Source organism: Gekko japonicus, unplaced genomic scaffold (assembly GCF_001447785.1).
Source record: "Gekko japonicus isolate JY-2015 unplaced genomic scaffold, Gekko_japonicus_V1.1 scaffold1475, whole genome shotgun sequence".
In the NCBI taxonomy this organism is placed as follows: domain Eukaryota; kingdom Metazoa; phylum Chordata; class Lepidosauria; order Squamata; family Gekkonidae; genus Gekko; species Gekko japonicus.
Window position 1 is genome coordinate 296,865 of NW_015166464.1, and position 14,157 is coordinate 311,021.

Sequence of the window (14,157 nt, forward strand, 5' to 3'; positions counted from 1 at the left end):
CCGCTCCCGGCCTTCGATGGGGCACCGTTGGTGCCAGCTTCGGAGGTTAGGAGTTTGGGAGTGCTCCTGGACTCCACCTTATCGATGGAGGCCCAGGTAGCAGCCACTGCCAAAGCGGCCTTTTACCACCTTCGGCTGGTGCGGCAGTTGGTCCCCTTTCTCAGCCGCGAAGACCTAGCCACAGTGATCCACGCGACGGTCACCTCAAGGCTAGACTACTGCAACGCTCTCTACATGGGGCTGCCTTTGTCGCTGATTCGGAGGCTGCAGCTAGTGCAGAATGCGGCGGCCAGGCTGGTTGCTGGTGTCTCGAAATGGGACCACATCCAGCCTGTGCTCAAAGCGCTGCACTGGCTGCCTATAGCATACCGGATTCGCTTCAAAGTGCTGGTCGTTACCTTTAAAGCCCTACATGGCCAGGGTCCAGCATACCTGAGGGACCGCCTTCCCCCACATAGATCCCAAAGAGCACTTCGGTCGGGGTCGCTACATCGTCTTGCGATCCCGGGCCCGAAAGAGGCCAGGCTTGCGGCCACTAGGGCCAGGTCCTTCTCGGTGGCGGCTCCTATCTGGTGGAATGAGCTCCCGGAAGAGATCAGGGCCCTGCGGGACCTGATGCAGTTCCGCAGGGCCTGTAAGACAGAGCTCTTCCGCCAGGCTTTTGAATAGGAGCCGCCGCCGCCACTACTACCATCAACGAGGACCATTTCTACAGCACCACCGGAGGTCAAGTGGCTAATAATATCAGGGGGCCACAGTAACCTCCCCCTGAATGGATAGGGTTGTGCAATACTGGAGAGAGGGTTGTCTAGTCACGTGGGATCCTTGGGTGTTCCCATGTGTAAATTGTTTTATATTGTGCTTTTATTGTATTTTATTGCACCTTTGTGCCTTATGGTTGTAAGCCGCCCTGAGCCCGCATGCGGGGAGGGCGGGGTATAAATGAAATTAAATAAATAAATAAATAAATAGTAGAATCTAGAGTTTGGACCACCACAATCAAATACTGGCTTCATCTCTATTTTCACTCCCCACCCAACAGTCTGATTTCGCTCTTACCCGCAGATCCTTTCATGCAGGTAACCATGCCCAAATGGTTTAGGTTAGTACTCGGCAAAATCAAGTCACTCAGTACTGACTTAGACTCACTGACAAACTCCAACGAATCATACATATTTCAAATGATTAAAAGAATACTAGCTATTGATTCTCAATTAATAATCGCTGGAGCAAAGGGCACCTGTTCAACTTGATTTCTGGGCCTTCCCCTTCCCCAAAACTGTATGCTTCAGTATTTTTCAAATTTAATAAATCATTGCCAACGCCGAGCTTTTATGTTGGCCAGGTTCAATATATTCCCCTCATTCGTGGTTTCTGGCAGGTACAAGGGTATCCCTTACGAACAGAGACTGTGCGGGTGCGGCAAAGAACCAGATTCTTTACAACATTTTCTATTAGATTGCCAGTTGCTCACTCCCCACCGATGCTGCTTGATTAAACCGTTTCTCCCAGCCCCCAATCGTATGTTAAATAAATGGATAGAACCTTTGTTAACCGACAAACGCTCCTCAGTCACCAAACGGGTGGCGGACTTCCTGGCCCTGGCAGCAAAACAGATAGAAACCAAAAGTGGTAAAAGTGCTAGATAGGGGAAGATTACGTGCCTACTCTTCTTAGTTAAGATCCAACTGTACTTAGTTTCTGTGATGCCGCTTGTTTTGGAGAATTTCTGTAGACTGTTTTTTATTTTTCTCTCAAATCTCGCTCAGGTGTGTTTGTGTGTGTGATGAAGCACGAGCTGGGCTGAGCAGCTATGGCTCCTCACAGGACTGCGTTGCCCCCTCGTGTGAGTTGGAGCTAGCCTTCAGGTGGGAAGGGGTTGCTCTGTGCTGTGGCTGCCTGGGGGGAGGGGGGACCAGGAGAGGCAAGGCCAGGGAGGGGGCAGGGGATATTTGGGAGAGAGCAGTACCCCATGGCCCCCCATGCCTACGGGTCTGTTACCGGGGGAACATGGGTAGGGAGAGACCCAAATGGGATCCCAACACTGAGGTTTGCCCATCAGGACTACCAAAGCAGTGTCTTGAGAATGTCCTGGGAATAATAAAAAAAACCCCACTTCTGGCAGCTGTGTTGGAGAGGGGAGAACACTTCTGCAATAGCCTGCGTGTCAAGTCTCAGATGCAATCACTCTCACAACACTCTTATAGTTGAGCCAAATTTGTTTATTGAGAAGTAGAAAGATTCCGAGCATGGACAGATTCTGTGTCAGAACTGACACCCAGGTGTCAGGACCGACCCTATACTACATGCAAGACATTCCCCCTAAGCCAAACTACCCAATCAGTATTCTCATTCAGCCTGCCAAAGATCCAAACCTGCTCATAAGACCGCCCAACAACCCCCCCGCACCTGCAACTAGCGGTTACATTATCTAGGCATTCCCAGCACCCAAAGTCCGGAGTGTGTGTGTGTGGGGGGGGAGCCACCACCAGTGCCTGAACGGGTGTGCCTGGCCAGGGAAGAGTTAAGACAGATTCCTCTGGGAACAGAGACTTGTAAAAAGTGTTTGAAGAGACAGAGGCTGATGAACTTCCCCTCCAATAGGAACACTGGCTTTGCTATTGAAATTCTCTCGGGCCATAAACTCCCGAAGGGAAAATTGTATTAAATGAGCGTGGCAGAGAAGGAGGAACTTGGCTAAGCGGTTCATCTGTCCAGCCACTTCCCCTTTTGCAGCTCCAGTACTTTTCTGCAAGAAGAAGGATGGGGGGTTAAGGCTGTGCACGGATTACCAGGGGTTGAATGCCATCTCATTGTCAAATGCCTATCCCATACCGTTAATCAAAGACTTGCTGGCCGAGGCCGTAAAAGGGCGCATCTTCACTAAGCGGATTTGCGGGAGGCTTATTTCAGAGTGCGCATTCATGAAGGAGATGAGCACAAGACTGCCTTTAATTCCCCACTGGGACAGTTTGAGTATTTGCTGATGCCTTTTGGGCTCGCTGGTGCTCCTGGGGTATTTATGAACCTGATCAATGAAGTGCTGCTTTTTACAGTCCAGCCCCCTTCCCTTGGTTTTCAACACATCGGTTAGGGGCAATGTTACCTGGGCGAATTTGGGAATTAACAGGCAGTAGAAATTTGTGAAACTGCCATCCCAACACATCCTTAATTTTAGCAGGGTCCATTCCCAGCCCTTTTCCTGAAATCCTATAGCCTAGAAAGTCCGGCTCCTCTTTGTGAAATTCACATTTAGACAGTTTCACAAACAGCTTGTGTTGGTGAAGAGTTTTCAAGACATCCCTTAGAAGCTGCACATGAGAATATTTGTCTTTGGTATATAATAAAATATTGTCCAGATAAACCAGCACTCCCCTGAACAAATATTTATGGTCTTTGCAAGCCTCTTTCATGGCGGAGCCATCCATCTGGGTAAATATTAATGGCTTAGGGAGGGTTTGCACTGGGACCCCAAACCCCGTGACTATAGCCGGGCTTATTAAGTCTCTGGCACACCCGCAGTCAACTAAAGCCCTCACTCTTACTTGGGGTTTATAACCAACACAGTCACAAAAAATAGGGGAGGGGTGTTGCTCACCGAACGTGGTGCTAGCTACTTTTGGACCTGCTGGTTTGCACCCCTTACAGCAGGTCCCAGCCTTTCCCTGCAGCTGGTTGGCTTGTTTTCCACTTGACGAGGCTCCATTGGGTCCTCCCCCCATGTCAGCCTGGAGGGCTCTCAGTGGTTTGCTGCGCGATGCCCCTTGCTTCACTGGTGGCCCCGTTCTGGAGGTCTTTCCGCTCTAGGGATGAGATTGGTTGGGCAGTTAGCGGCGAGATGCCCTGGCTCACTACATCTCAGGCACACACCTTGTCTCATCCTCTGGTCCCACACCGGATCTGGGGTTTGGCACGCTGTCGTTTTGCATCGGGTCCTGGGACTTTAAGAGCCCCCTTCGGTTGGCACAGCTTAATCAAGGCAGCTCTGTTCTCAGCCTCGCTGGCTTCTCTGATCCACCCACTGAGGGTCAGGGGATTTCCGTGTCCCAAGTCCTGTACCAGCAGGGCATAATTCAGACCTGCTCGGTAGTGCTCGATTAGCACTTCTTTGGGCCACTCCTGCACCTTTGCGGTGTATGTCTTGAACTCGTCAGAATACTCCCACACCGACCAGTTTCCCTGGTGGAGGTAGCGCAGTCTGGTTCAGGCTTTCTTCAGCTCCATAGGGTATTCAAACTGTCTCCTCAACACCCACATGAAAGCACTGATGTTATGTAGCTCGGGGCCTTGAATATTATATAGGCCCATGAACCAGTTGGCTGCCCAGTCCCTCAGGTGCAAACCGATGTAGTCCACTCTTTGCTCATCTGAAGCGAAGGTAGGACCCCAGTCTTGGAGAAACTTGCATGCCTGCAGCAGGGAGAACACCAACTTCTCTGGGCTATCGTCAAATGTGGAGAACAGTAGTTCTCGGTACTGGACTGGTCTTGGTGGTGGGGTGACTGGAGTGGGACCTGCAGGGGGTACTCCCGGGGGAACCTGCCCTGGGGGTACCTGGCCCAGCCGCACTTGCCCCAGTGGGGCCGGAGTGGGGGGCACTTGGGCCAGAGGTGTGGGTGGCACAGGTGGCGCTGGCGGCCCTTGGCCTGGTCTTCCACCCCCATCCGAAGCTCTGCCACACATCTTGTGTTGGACGACTGTGGTGATGATCCTAGGGAGGTCCAGAATCATCTCATGCATCTCCTGTCGCAGTTCCTCATTTTCCTCATGGAACTCACGCTGCACATGCTTTAGGTCCACTTCCTCCAGCATGGGAAGGTAGTATAAATCCTCTTGGAGAGTACTTCTGTACCGCCACTCAAATGGAATCCTGCGAGGATCAGGCGTCAGCGCCCAGCTCTCCTCAGTCCAGGTGGGCAAATGGGCCCACGAGACTCTGGGTTTTGCCCTGAGGTCCCTGGGCTCCGTTGCCGTCAGGGACAGAGTCGTAGTCCTCGGTTTGGTCTCCTCAGTGGTTGACACCGGGATGTCCCCTTCTTCTTCACCAGCCATTGAGTGTGCGAGGTAAGGGAGCTATAGTGATTTCTGACACTCTGTCAGACTCCTGAGGCAATCAGTTCCCAACAATGTTCATTCAGAGAAGTCAAGTGTATTGAGGCAGTAAGGCTACAGGTATCTTAAGTGTTCCGTGTCAGAACTAAAGAGGCAGCACATGAAGCATAATAGATACACATAACTCAAAGGGGTCCCCTAATGGCCCCCAGCCAATCAGGTAGCCGGCAGAAGCCCGTCAAAGTAACAGGTAATATTTCCCAGGAGAAAGACTACAGCAGGCACTCAAGGTCATATAACACAGGATCACTTCCGGTACGGCACGATGAGCGGGAGCGTTTTGGAGCGCTCTGAAACCCCCGCAACCACTTCGCTTGTTTTTGCTGACTGCCGGGACTACGGGGGCAACACCCAACCTCCCGAGGGGAGGTGGGGTGGCAAGGGGCTTGATGCGGCCACTCGTGCATGTGGCAATCCACGGGTGTGAACGCATCGCCCTGAAGCAGGAGCGGAGAAGGGCAGCAGGCATGGTCGCCATGTTCCTGCACTAGTCGTGGCCAGCCATTGTTTTTAACTATTTCGATAAAGAATTGACACATCACATTGAAGATTCTATTTGGTGCAGAGCCCGGACGAAAACGAGGAGAATGGATTGTTATACCCCCTGTGAACAGTCCCTGTTGTATGGAGAAACGGCCGTTTAAATCAGTCTTGGGAATTAAGAGCGATGAAAAGTGACGGGGGTAAGAAAAAACTATTGTTTCTGCTGAAAGCTTCTACTATTACGAGTATGACTTTTTTGTTGGAGTTATGTCGGTAGTTTATTGAAAACTCTATATTGAACATGTTTAATTGAGCTACGTGTCTGAAGAAAAAGAAAATGGAGGCGGTGGACACTAATGAGGATACAGATCAAGGTATAAGGACTGATGAGTCTATAGGGGATCAATTTCAAAAATCATTGATAGAAAAAGTGAAGCAAGCATGCGAAGAGGCAGTGAAGCAAGCATGCAAAGAGGTTTGTAAGAATGTCCTGAAAAACTTTCCAGGTGTAAACTTAGAGGAGAAGGATAATGAAGAACAAACGGAAGGGGTGCAGAGGCGGGGTGAAGTCCAGGAGGTAGAGCAAGAGAGAGAGATTTATGTTATCCAATCTGTATGCATAGAAGAGGAGCTGCAAGAGGTGGATATTCGTGAATGTGTGGGCGAGAATCAGGGTAGTCTGAAATTATTAAAGAGGAAGAAAGTTTTGGTGGAACCTCTCTGGAGGAAAAAGAGGAGATTAACAAGAAGGAAAAAATTAAAGAAGGATGGGATGAAGTCCAAGGGCTCCAAATACCCAAACTGGAAGCCAAATGAATATGGGAAGGGAACCCTGGAAAGAAACTTAAAAGAGTATAAAAATCTGCGACACTTGGAAGAAAATGGAAGAAACCAAGATAAAAAGGAAATTGAAGTCAGTGTTATTGTAAGGATTGTTATATGCCAGCTGTTGCCAATTAAGTCCCCCTTGCTTATTGATGTTAAGAATTTGAAAAGATGGTTGCAATGCAAGGACAGAACGTGGACTCAAGGCGTATTTTGGATACTTTACTATAAGCTAGCTGGAAATGAGTGATATCAGAAATACTTTTATGAGTAAAATGCTTGAAGAGCAGGGTGCTTGTTATTTTGTTATATGAATGGATTTGTTTACTGAATCATGCTCGCTGGATTTGAGTGATACATTTTGAGTGAAATGGTTTAAGATCAGGGTGCTTGTTATTTTGTTATGTGAAAATATTTGGTTAATGAAGTCATGGATTAGAACAATGGTTGCAATATAAGATTAGAGGGCAAATTTATAACTAGTGTCTGTATTTGAAGTTTTTCTTCTGTTATAGCAGTATAAAAAGGATTGTAGGCATTATAAGTAGTTAGTTTAAATTGTTTAAGTTTAGTTGTTATGTTATAGGGTAATAAAAACTGATTTTGATATGGAATGTAGCTCTGAGATTGGAGTGGCAGCTAGCAATCATGAAATGACTAAGAATTGAGTTGGTAGTGGGATAGGAATGGCTGAGAAGTGCTTATATGTAGGTTTTTGCAAGGATATGATTTTGGTGTTGGTAGCCTTTCGCTGATAAAATGTAAGTTAACTGGAAAGCTATATTAATGTGGATAAGAGGAATATTTATTATATTACTTAAAGAAATTTTTGTTGATATTTAGGTTTGGGCTTATAAAAATAAGGACACAGTAAAGAAGAATAAATTTGCAGGTGATGATTTATTTGGAGATGGTAGCTGAGTTTATAGTGGGTTGTTATAATAACTTAAAAAAATTAATTAGAATGAAGGAATAGAACAAGAAACTAGGGGAGGATGTAATGATAAGTGAGTTTGTTAAATGGAGTAACTGCAGGAAACCAGAGATATTAGATTAGAATAAACGGTGAGGATACTGGGTGATGCATTAAAAAAATTCTTGTATTAGACTGGGCTGATAAAATATTTATGTATAATCAAATTATTTGGACAATGCGATGTGTTGAGAAGGTTAATTGATGTGAGGATATATGTGTGTTATTGTTCTATGTGTGTGTTTGTCTTTAAAGCATAAAAAAAAATAAATATATTTATATATATAAAAAATGGCATATAACACAGAAGACAGATAATAAATCCAGTGTAGGCACAGCAGAAACAAAACTCAGCATTCCAAAGCATCCCCCCCCCCCATCTACATGACAGCCAGGCAGGAGGCCTAGCTGACAACTGGCTTCTTCAGGTTCACCGGAAGGCCCAGTTCTTGCAGGGTGACCAGAATAACGAGATGTGAGCAGACAGAATACTTCTTATAAACTTCTAATTGTTATAACTGAATACAGAAAGGGAGAGAAGTCCTTCCTCCACAGTGGTAACAAAGGAACTGAGGGAGGCGCTCTTACTTTGGGTGGGAAGACTTTGCCAAAGGCTGGGAAAGCAGAAGCTCTTAGAACATCTGCAGAATGTTTATCGTGCCTCATGCATATGGAGAGAAATCTGAGAGTTCATTAGCTGTCTCGGATGTAAAAAAGTCAGAAAGGACCAGGGCTGAGGAGGATGCCACTGGTGATGACTGGTTTTTTTTAATGATTCAGCAGCATCCTGACAGCCTCACAACACCTACTGCACATGCTCCTGCATGTAAATCCACTGATGGCCGGCAGGAAGCATCCAGCAACCCTTTTTCATTTTCCCCCTGCCTCCTGCATGAAATGATGCCTGTCCTAGAGGCTTCTGTGATGGTTCAGAGGCCTCTAGGATGACCATTTTGGTGTCCTGCTCCCTTTCTTCCCTGAACTACCCCCCCCCCCGAGTCCTTGCATCCGTGAAGCTGGCTAAGACGTGACTATTTAGACATGCAGCATGTTAATTCAGCTATCACCGAAGGAACTCTTGGAAATGGCAATTCTCTGAAGGGACAAAAGATTCTTAGTTCTCTCAGAGCCAGTTTGGTGTAGTGGTTAAGCGCGCGGACTCTAATCTGGGAGAACTGGGTTTGATTCCCCACTCCTCCACTTGCACCTGGCTGGATGACCTTGGGCAAGCCGTAGTTCTGATAAGAGCTGTCCTTGAAAAAGAGCAGTTTCTGTCAAGAGCTCTCTGAGCCCCGCCTACCTCACAGGGTGTCTGTTGTGGGGAGGGGAAAGGAGTTTGTAAGCCACTCTGAGACACCTTTGGGTAGTGAAGGGGGGGTATAAATCCAATCTCTTCTTCTTCTTCTTCAAAACAATTCCCATGGTTCATTTGGAGAAAAGGTCACTAACCTCAACTGGAAACAAGTGTAAGACTCTGCAGTAACTCTCAGACGCAATAAGTCCGTTTATGGATTTTATTAGCAATCAGGAAAGTTGCAGGTGAATCAGAGGCTTTGACAGTAATGGCAGATAATACAAGTTGAGCTCTTATGAGAACTTTGGTGCAGCCTACATTCATACGTCACAGTTACATGTGACAGAGACAGGTTAATAAAGTACAATTAATACTGTGAGAATGTTTATCAAACAGGCTTCCTGCCTGGCCAAAAGACATCATGAGAAGCGAACAATCTTCTGGCCAATGTGGAAGAGGATTTCATTTAAGTGTACCAAGCGCACTATCTACAATAGACAACCAAGCCTGTTTCAACTACTCTCCATCCTGGGAATGTCAGAGGAGGACTTTACAGTATAGTTGATTCATAGCTAGCAGGTGTTATAATCAGCATGGGAACAATAAGCCAGTGTGAGAATACAAAGGTAAAGCATTTAGGATAATATGCAAGCAAGCAGGCATTAAACTATGTACATCAGAACACCAGTGAGTATCCAGACTGACCCCAAACAATCATAGGTCCGATTCTGACAACAAGTTTGAAACCAAATTATTTCAAATGTGTGCAGCTACATCATGAGCAGCACACACCTCCTCTTCGTTTTTGGTCCCCCCCCCTTCTCTGTTCCCCATGTCTGATTCCCTCCCACCCCCCACTTTTCATTAAGAAGCCCATTACTCACGCGACAGCTAGAAAGGCAGCATTGCCTCCATAGAGAAAGGAACGGCTCAGAACCTGCAGAATGAAGGTGGCATATTGCACAGGCAGCACTGGGATGGAGGCACAAATGGAGAACGCCACGCACTGCAGGACTGTGATGGCCAGAGAGAGCACACAAGAATGCAGGTCTGCGAGAGAGTCCAGCACCCCTGAGTCGAAGACAAAAACACAGCCAGTGAAAGATCAAGGCACCCAGAGGAGGGATGAAAACCACCCACAGCTCACAAAGGACATACCATGAGAACTCCCCTCCTTTTTCTTTCCATGCTTGTGACGATCAAGGATAAGTCCATTCCAGGGGGCACAAAGGACTCCACAGAGCTGAGTGAAGGCAAAGGCATTGGTGTAGCTGCTCACTGTCAACCAAAAGAGTTAAGAGGACACAACAGTGAAGTCCTGCCAAAAAAAAAATCTGCTGAGATATCCATACTTAAAACCCATATTAGATTTTAAAACTAGGTCAGAAGGGCTTGAAGTCTGTACTCCTGATCAGTTACAGGCCTGACATAGTTACCTCTTTTATTCCCAGACTCTCCTGGTTCAGTGCACCAACCTTTGCCCTGATCAGTAACAACCATATTTACATGTTTGTTGCTGATCAGTCGCACAGTCGAGTCTGACTCTCTGCGACCCCACGGACCAGATCATGCCAGGCCTTCCCGTCTTCTGCCGTCCTCTGACGTTTGCTCAACTTCATGTTTGTTGCATCTATGACACTGTCATCTAGTTACATGCCATCTAGTTACATGTGCAATCCCTTTTAAAGCTAACTTATCCATCCTACTAACCTCTGTGTCTACACTGGATTCTGTTAGATTGCGGAATTAAAAAGTTAAAAGGGGCCAAAAGACCATCCAGTCCATCCCCCTGCACCCTGCAGGAGGACCTAAATCATTCCTGACAAATCTTTGTCCAACCTCCACAAAAACATCTCCAAGGAGGGAGAACCCACAACACCCCTGGACAACCGACTCCACCACTAAACTGCCCTTACAGTGAAAAGTTGTTCCTCGTGTCCCACTCGTAGCTCCCTTCCCACCCAACTGTTCCCCCCTCCTCTCGGTACCCAGTGCGGGGTCTTGACCAGCCAACTGCTCCAGCATGGGGTTCAGGGTGCCGATGAAAAGATAATGGCGCAGCTGCATCACCGACAGCCACACCAGGTGCCAGAAGAACAGCTTGGAGCAGACACAGCTCCAGAAGGGTATAACGGCGGCTGGCTCCTGGCTGTGGGAGGGAGCCCCAGGATTCCCTAGAGAAAAGACGGGATGGGTGAGAGTTGAAGCGGGATTTATCATATCCTTTTATTAACGGTGCCAGCAGAAATGATTTCAAAACCAGCATGTGTCATGAAAACTAACGAAGTAAAAGGAAACAGTCCGAAGTATCTTACTGCTAAGAATTTTGATTATTATGCACCTTCAGGGACACTAATTTTGCACTGGGGATCCTTTACTATTGCATACCTAAATACACTCCTATAGGTATGGAGGATGTCAGAGTCTGGATTTCATACTACAACAGGAGCCAGGCGTAGGGCTGCCAGCCTCCAGGTGGGGCCTGGGGATCTCCCACCTTTACAACTGATCCCCAGCTGACAGAGATCAGCTCCCCTGGAGAAAATGGCTGCTTTGAAGGGTGGACTCTGTGGCATTGTACTGTGCTGAGGCCCCTCCCCTCCCCAAACCACACCCTCTCCTGGCTCCACCCCCAAAGTCTCCAGGTATTTTCCAACCCAGACTTGGCAACCCTAGCCAGGCGGCGGGTGGAGAGAAGGGAGGGGCAGCATCACAGGGGAAGGACACAAAGCAGACGGGGGTGTTTTCAAGTCGTGGGCAATACTGACGGCTGGGGGGGGGGAAGGGTAAACGTCTTAAGTCCTGCTTACCCCTCAGACCTCCAGACCAGGGCTAACAACAAACACTGCAGCAGGCCACTGGGAGGGGAAACGGCCAGGCCGTGGCTCCTACCAGCCCAAGACTCTCCCTGGAGTGGAGACCGATCTATGGCCAGGGTTTCTTTACACATTTATTCCAGAGACAAAGAAAGGTTAAAGAATGTGGTGAAATGGCAGGGCGGAAAGGGAGAGTGGAGGCTCAGGGCTCCCATCTAGTTACATTATTTCTGAAGACAAAAGTGGAGAGAATGCAATCAAATGTCTAGACAGAAGCCTATGGACAAAGCTGGAGTTTGAACTAACTGGGGGTTGCGCAAAAAATACAGTTAACACAACTTATGTTATCATGACCAATGTTCCCTCTAAGCTGTGGAGTCTTGTGAGCAAAAATCCTACTTCGTGAGCTACTGGCATATCAAAGTTGCGAGCGAGCGATTTGGCTACTGCACAAATTGGTTTGATCTGGAGCCCCATCCTTCCTGAGCTAAGATGAACGTGTGTGAGCCAGAGGCTAAAAAACTGTGCGCTAGCTCACACTAACTCAGCTTAGAGGGAACACTGATCATGACATCTCAGCACAGCTCAAGCAATACTGAGAGCTAGATTTCACACACAGAGAGGATTTAATAGGAATGGATTTCCTTTCTTCCCGCCTAGTGCCCCCCCCCCGCTTCCCAAAGGCAAAGGAAGCTACTCTGGCCGCTCTGAGGAATGGCCTCTCCTGGACTGCTCCATGCTCCTCGTGGCTCTCTCGGGATGAAGAAGAACTAGCATGATGCTTGAAGCTGGTGGTAATGAATCTCCGCCTTGTCTACACAGCAAGAAATAGACAGGAGGCAAACCCTGCTAAACCCACTCAGGCTGATTAAAAGGCAATGTTGGAGCCAGGAGTGATGCGTCATGAACAAAACCTTTATGAGTGTACATGCAACTGTGCACATTCACAGGTACACGCTCACATATAAAGGCCATTTATACAATGTACAAATTCCCCAGTAGGTGATATTTCTCACGGCTCCATCAACCTCCCACCCATAAGAAGTCTCCTAAAACGACAAATGCCAGAAGGTTATCTTGCAAGAACAGAGTTAAATATGACCAAGATGGCCCACAAGAGGAGAGATGCTGAGAGTTGCATGGGACAATGTCTTTGTTTTTAAAAACCAGGTATATAGGACCACAGCACAGGCAAAAGGGCGAGCTGAAGCCTTTCTTTCCTTAAACAATCCTGCAGTCACAATTTGCCTCTTTGAGGAAAACATACAGGTTCTGATCAAGACCTGTGTAAGGATCAACATCTTCATTCCAAAGGGCACTTCCACAGAGCGGTTTCAGGTTGGAGAAACAACGTGAGAGGAAGGCTTAAACCAGCCCTCACCCCCTATAACAGCCCCAGTCCAAACCGGGTCCTTCCATACCTGCTTTTTAAAAAGGAAGCAAACACTTGGGGAATTCTTCATGCAACTCCCTGCATCTCATCTGCTTTGGGCCTCAATCTCTACATCTTGGAGATTATTTGTACCTTTGCCTGCAATCACTTTGGGGGTGAGATGTTCCTCTCCATGCACTGAGTCAGCATCTGAGCCAGGCCCTTCGTCCTCATCGGAGCGCTTAGGGCTACGCTGTTCCTCATAAGTGCGATATGAACGGGACCTCCTCTGACAACTGACTCTGTAGACACAGGGAAAATAACTGACATCTTTCCCATATTCCCCCACTTACAAACAGCTTAAAGCAGGACATTTACACATGTACAGGGCTATTTTTGGGCAGGAACGCACAGGAACGGAGTTCTGGCTGGCTTCAGAGTTGGCCACACCCACTACAGCCAAAACCTCTGGGTGTGTGGCTACAGAGGGAGGGCGTGGAGAGCGACCCCCCCCGAGCAACTCCGAAGCGGGTGGGCCAGGGGGGCCTGGAAAGATCAGAGAGGCATTTAAGGGCCGGCTTGCCAGGCATCCCACAGCCGTGGGGCACCTGGGCAAGTCAAGGGAAGACATGGGGTGTGGCCTAATATGCTAATGAACTGTGTTGTTGGGGTGTGGTTAATATGCTAATGAGTTTCTGCTGTTAGGTGTGGCCTATTATGCTAATGAGTTCCTGCTGGGCTTTTTCTACAAAAAGAGCCCTGCACACGTACACAAAACCAAATCAAAAGACATTTCCACAGAATACATAAACTATAGATATTCAAACATGAAAGTAACTAGCTTGAAAAATAATGTTCCTTAACTGCAAACAACATATATAATGATGTCTGAACTAACAACCACCCTCTCTATGCCTTACTCTCTCATTCCTTAAGAAAAAATCTTCAATTTACATTTTGGTTGCACAAATACTTTTCAAATAATGACATGATTTAAAAACCAATTTGGGTTTCAATTTTCTGCACATTTATTTGGAAGAATGATCCGTTGTTCACAATAGCTGCCTAAACTGGGCCTTGGGAACGTTTAGTTTGGAGAAGAGGAGATTGAGGGGGGACATGATGGCTCCCTTTAAATATCTGAAAGGCTGGAGGAGGGCCAGGAGCTGTTCCAGTTGGCAGCAGAGGAGAGAACCCGAAGCAACGGGTTTAAGTTACATGCAGAAAGGTATCGGCTGGATATTAGGAAAAATGATTTTCATGGTCAGAGTGGTTCAAGGGT

At 47.5% G+C, this 14,157-nt stretch overlaps 1 protein-coding gene across 1 annotated transcript in view; it reads right to left on the reverse strand.

The window, feature by feature from the left end:
* SLC43A3 (solute carrier family 43 member 3) overlaps positions 1 to 14,157 on the reverse strand; it is a 56,769-nt gene that overhangs the window by 9,699 nt on the left and 32,913 nt on the right. Inside the window, exons 8-11 of the mRNA XM_015412086.1 lie at positions 13,029 to 13,177; positions 10,676 to 10,861; positions 9,846 to 9,965; positions 9,572 to 9,758 (exon numbers count right to left, since the gene is read on the reverse strand). Of these exons, the coding sequence (XP_015267572.1) occupies positions 9,572 to 9,758; positions 9,846 to 9,965; positions 10,676 to 10,861; positions 13,029 to 13,177 (642 nt within the window). The remainder of the gene's footprint in view (positions 1 to 9,571; positions 9,759 to 9,845; positions 9,966 to 10,675; positions 10,862 to 13,028; positions 13,178 to 14,157) is intronic.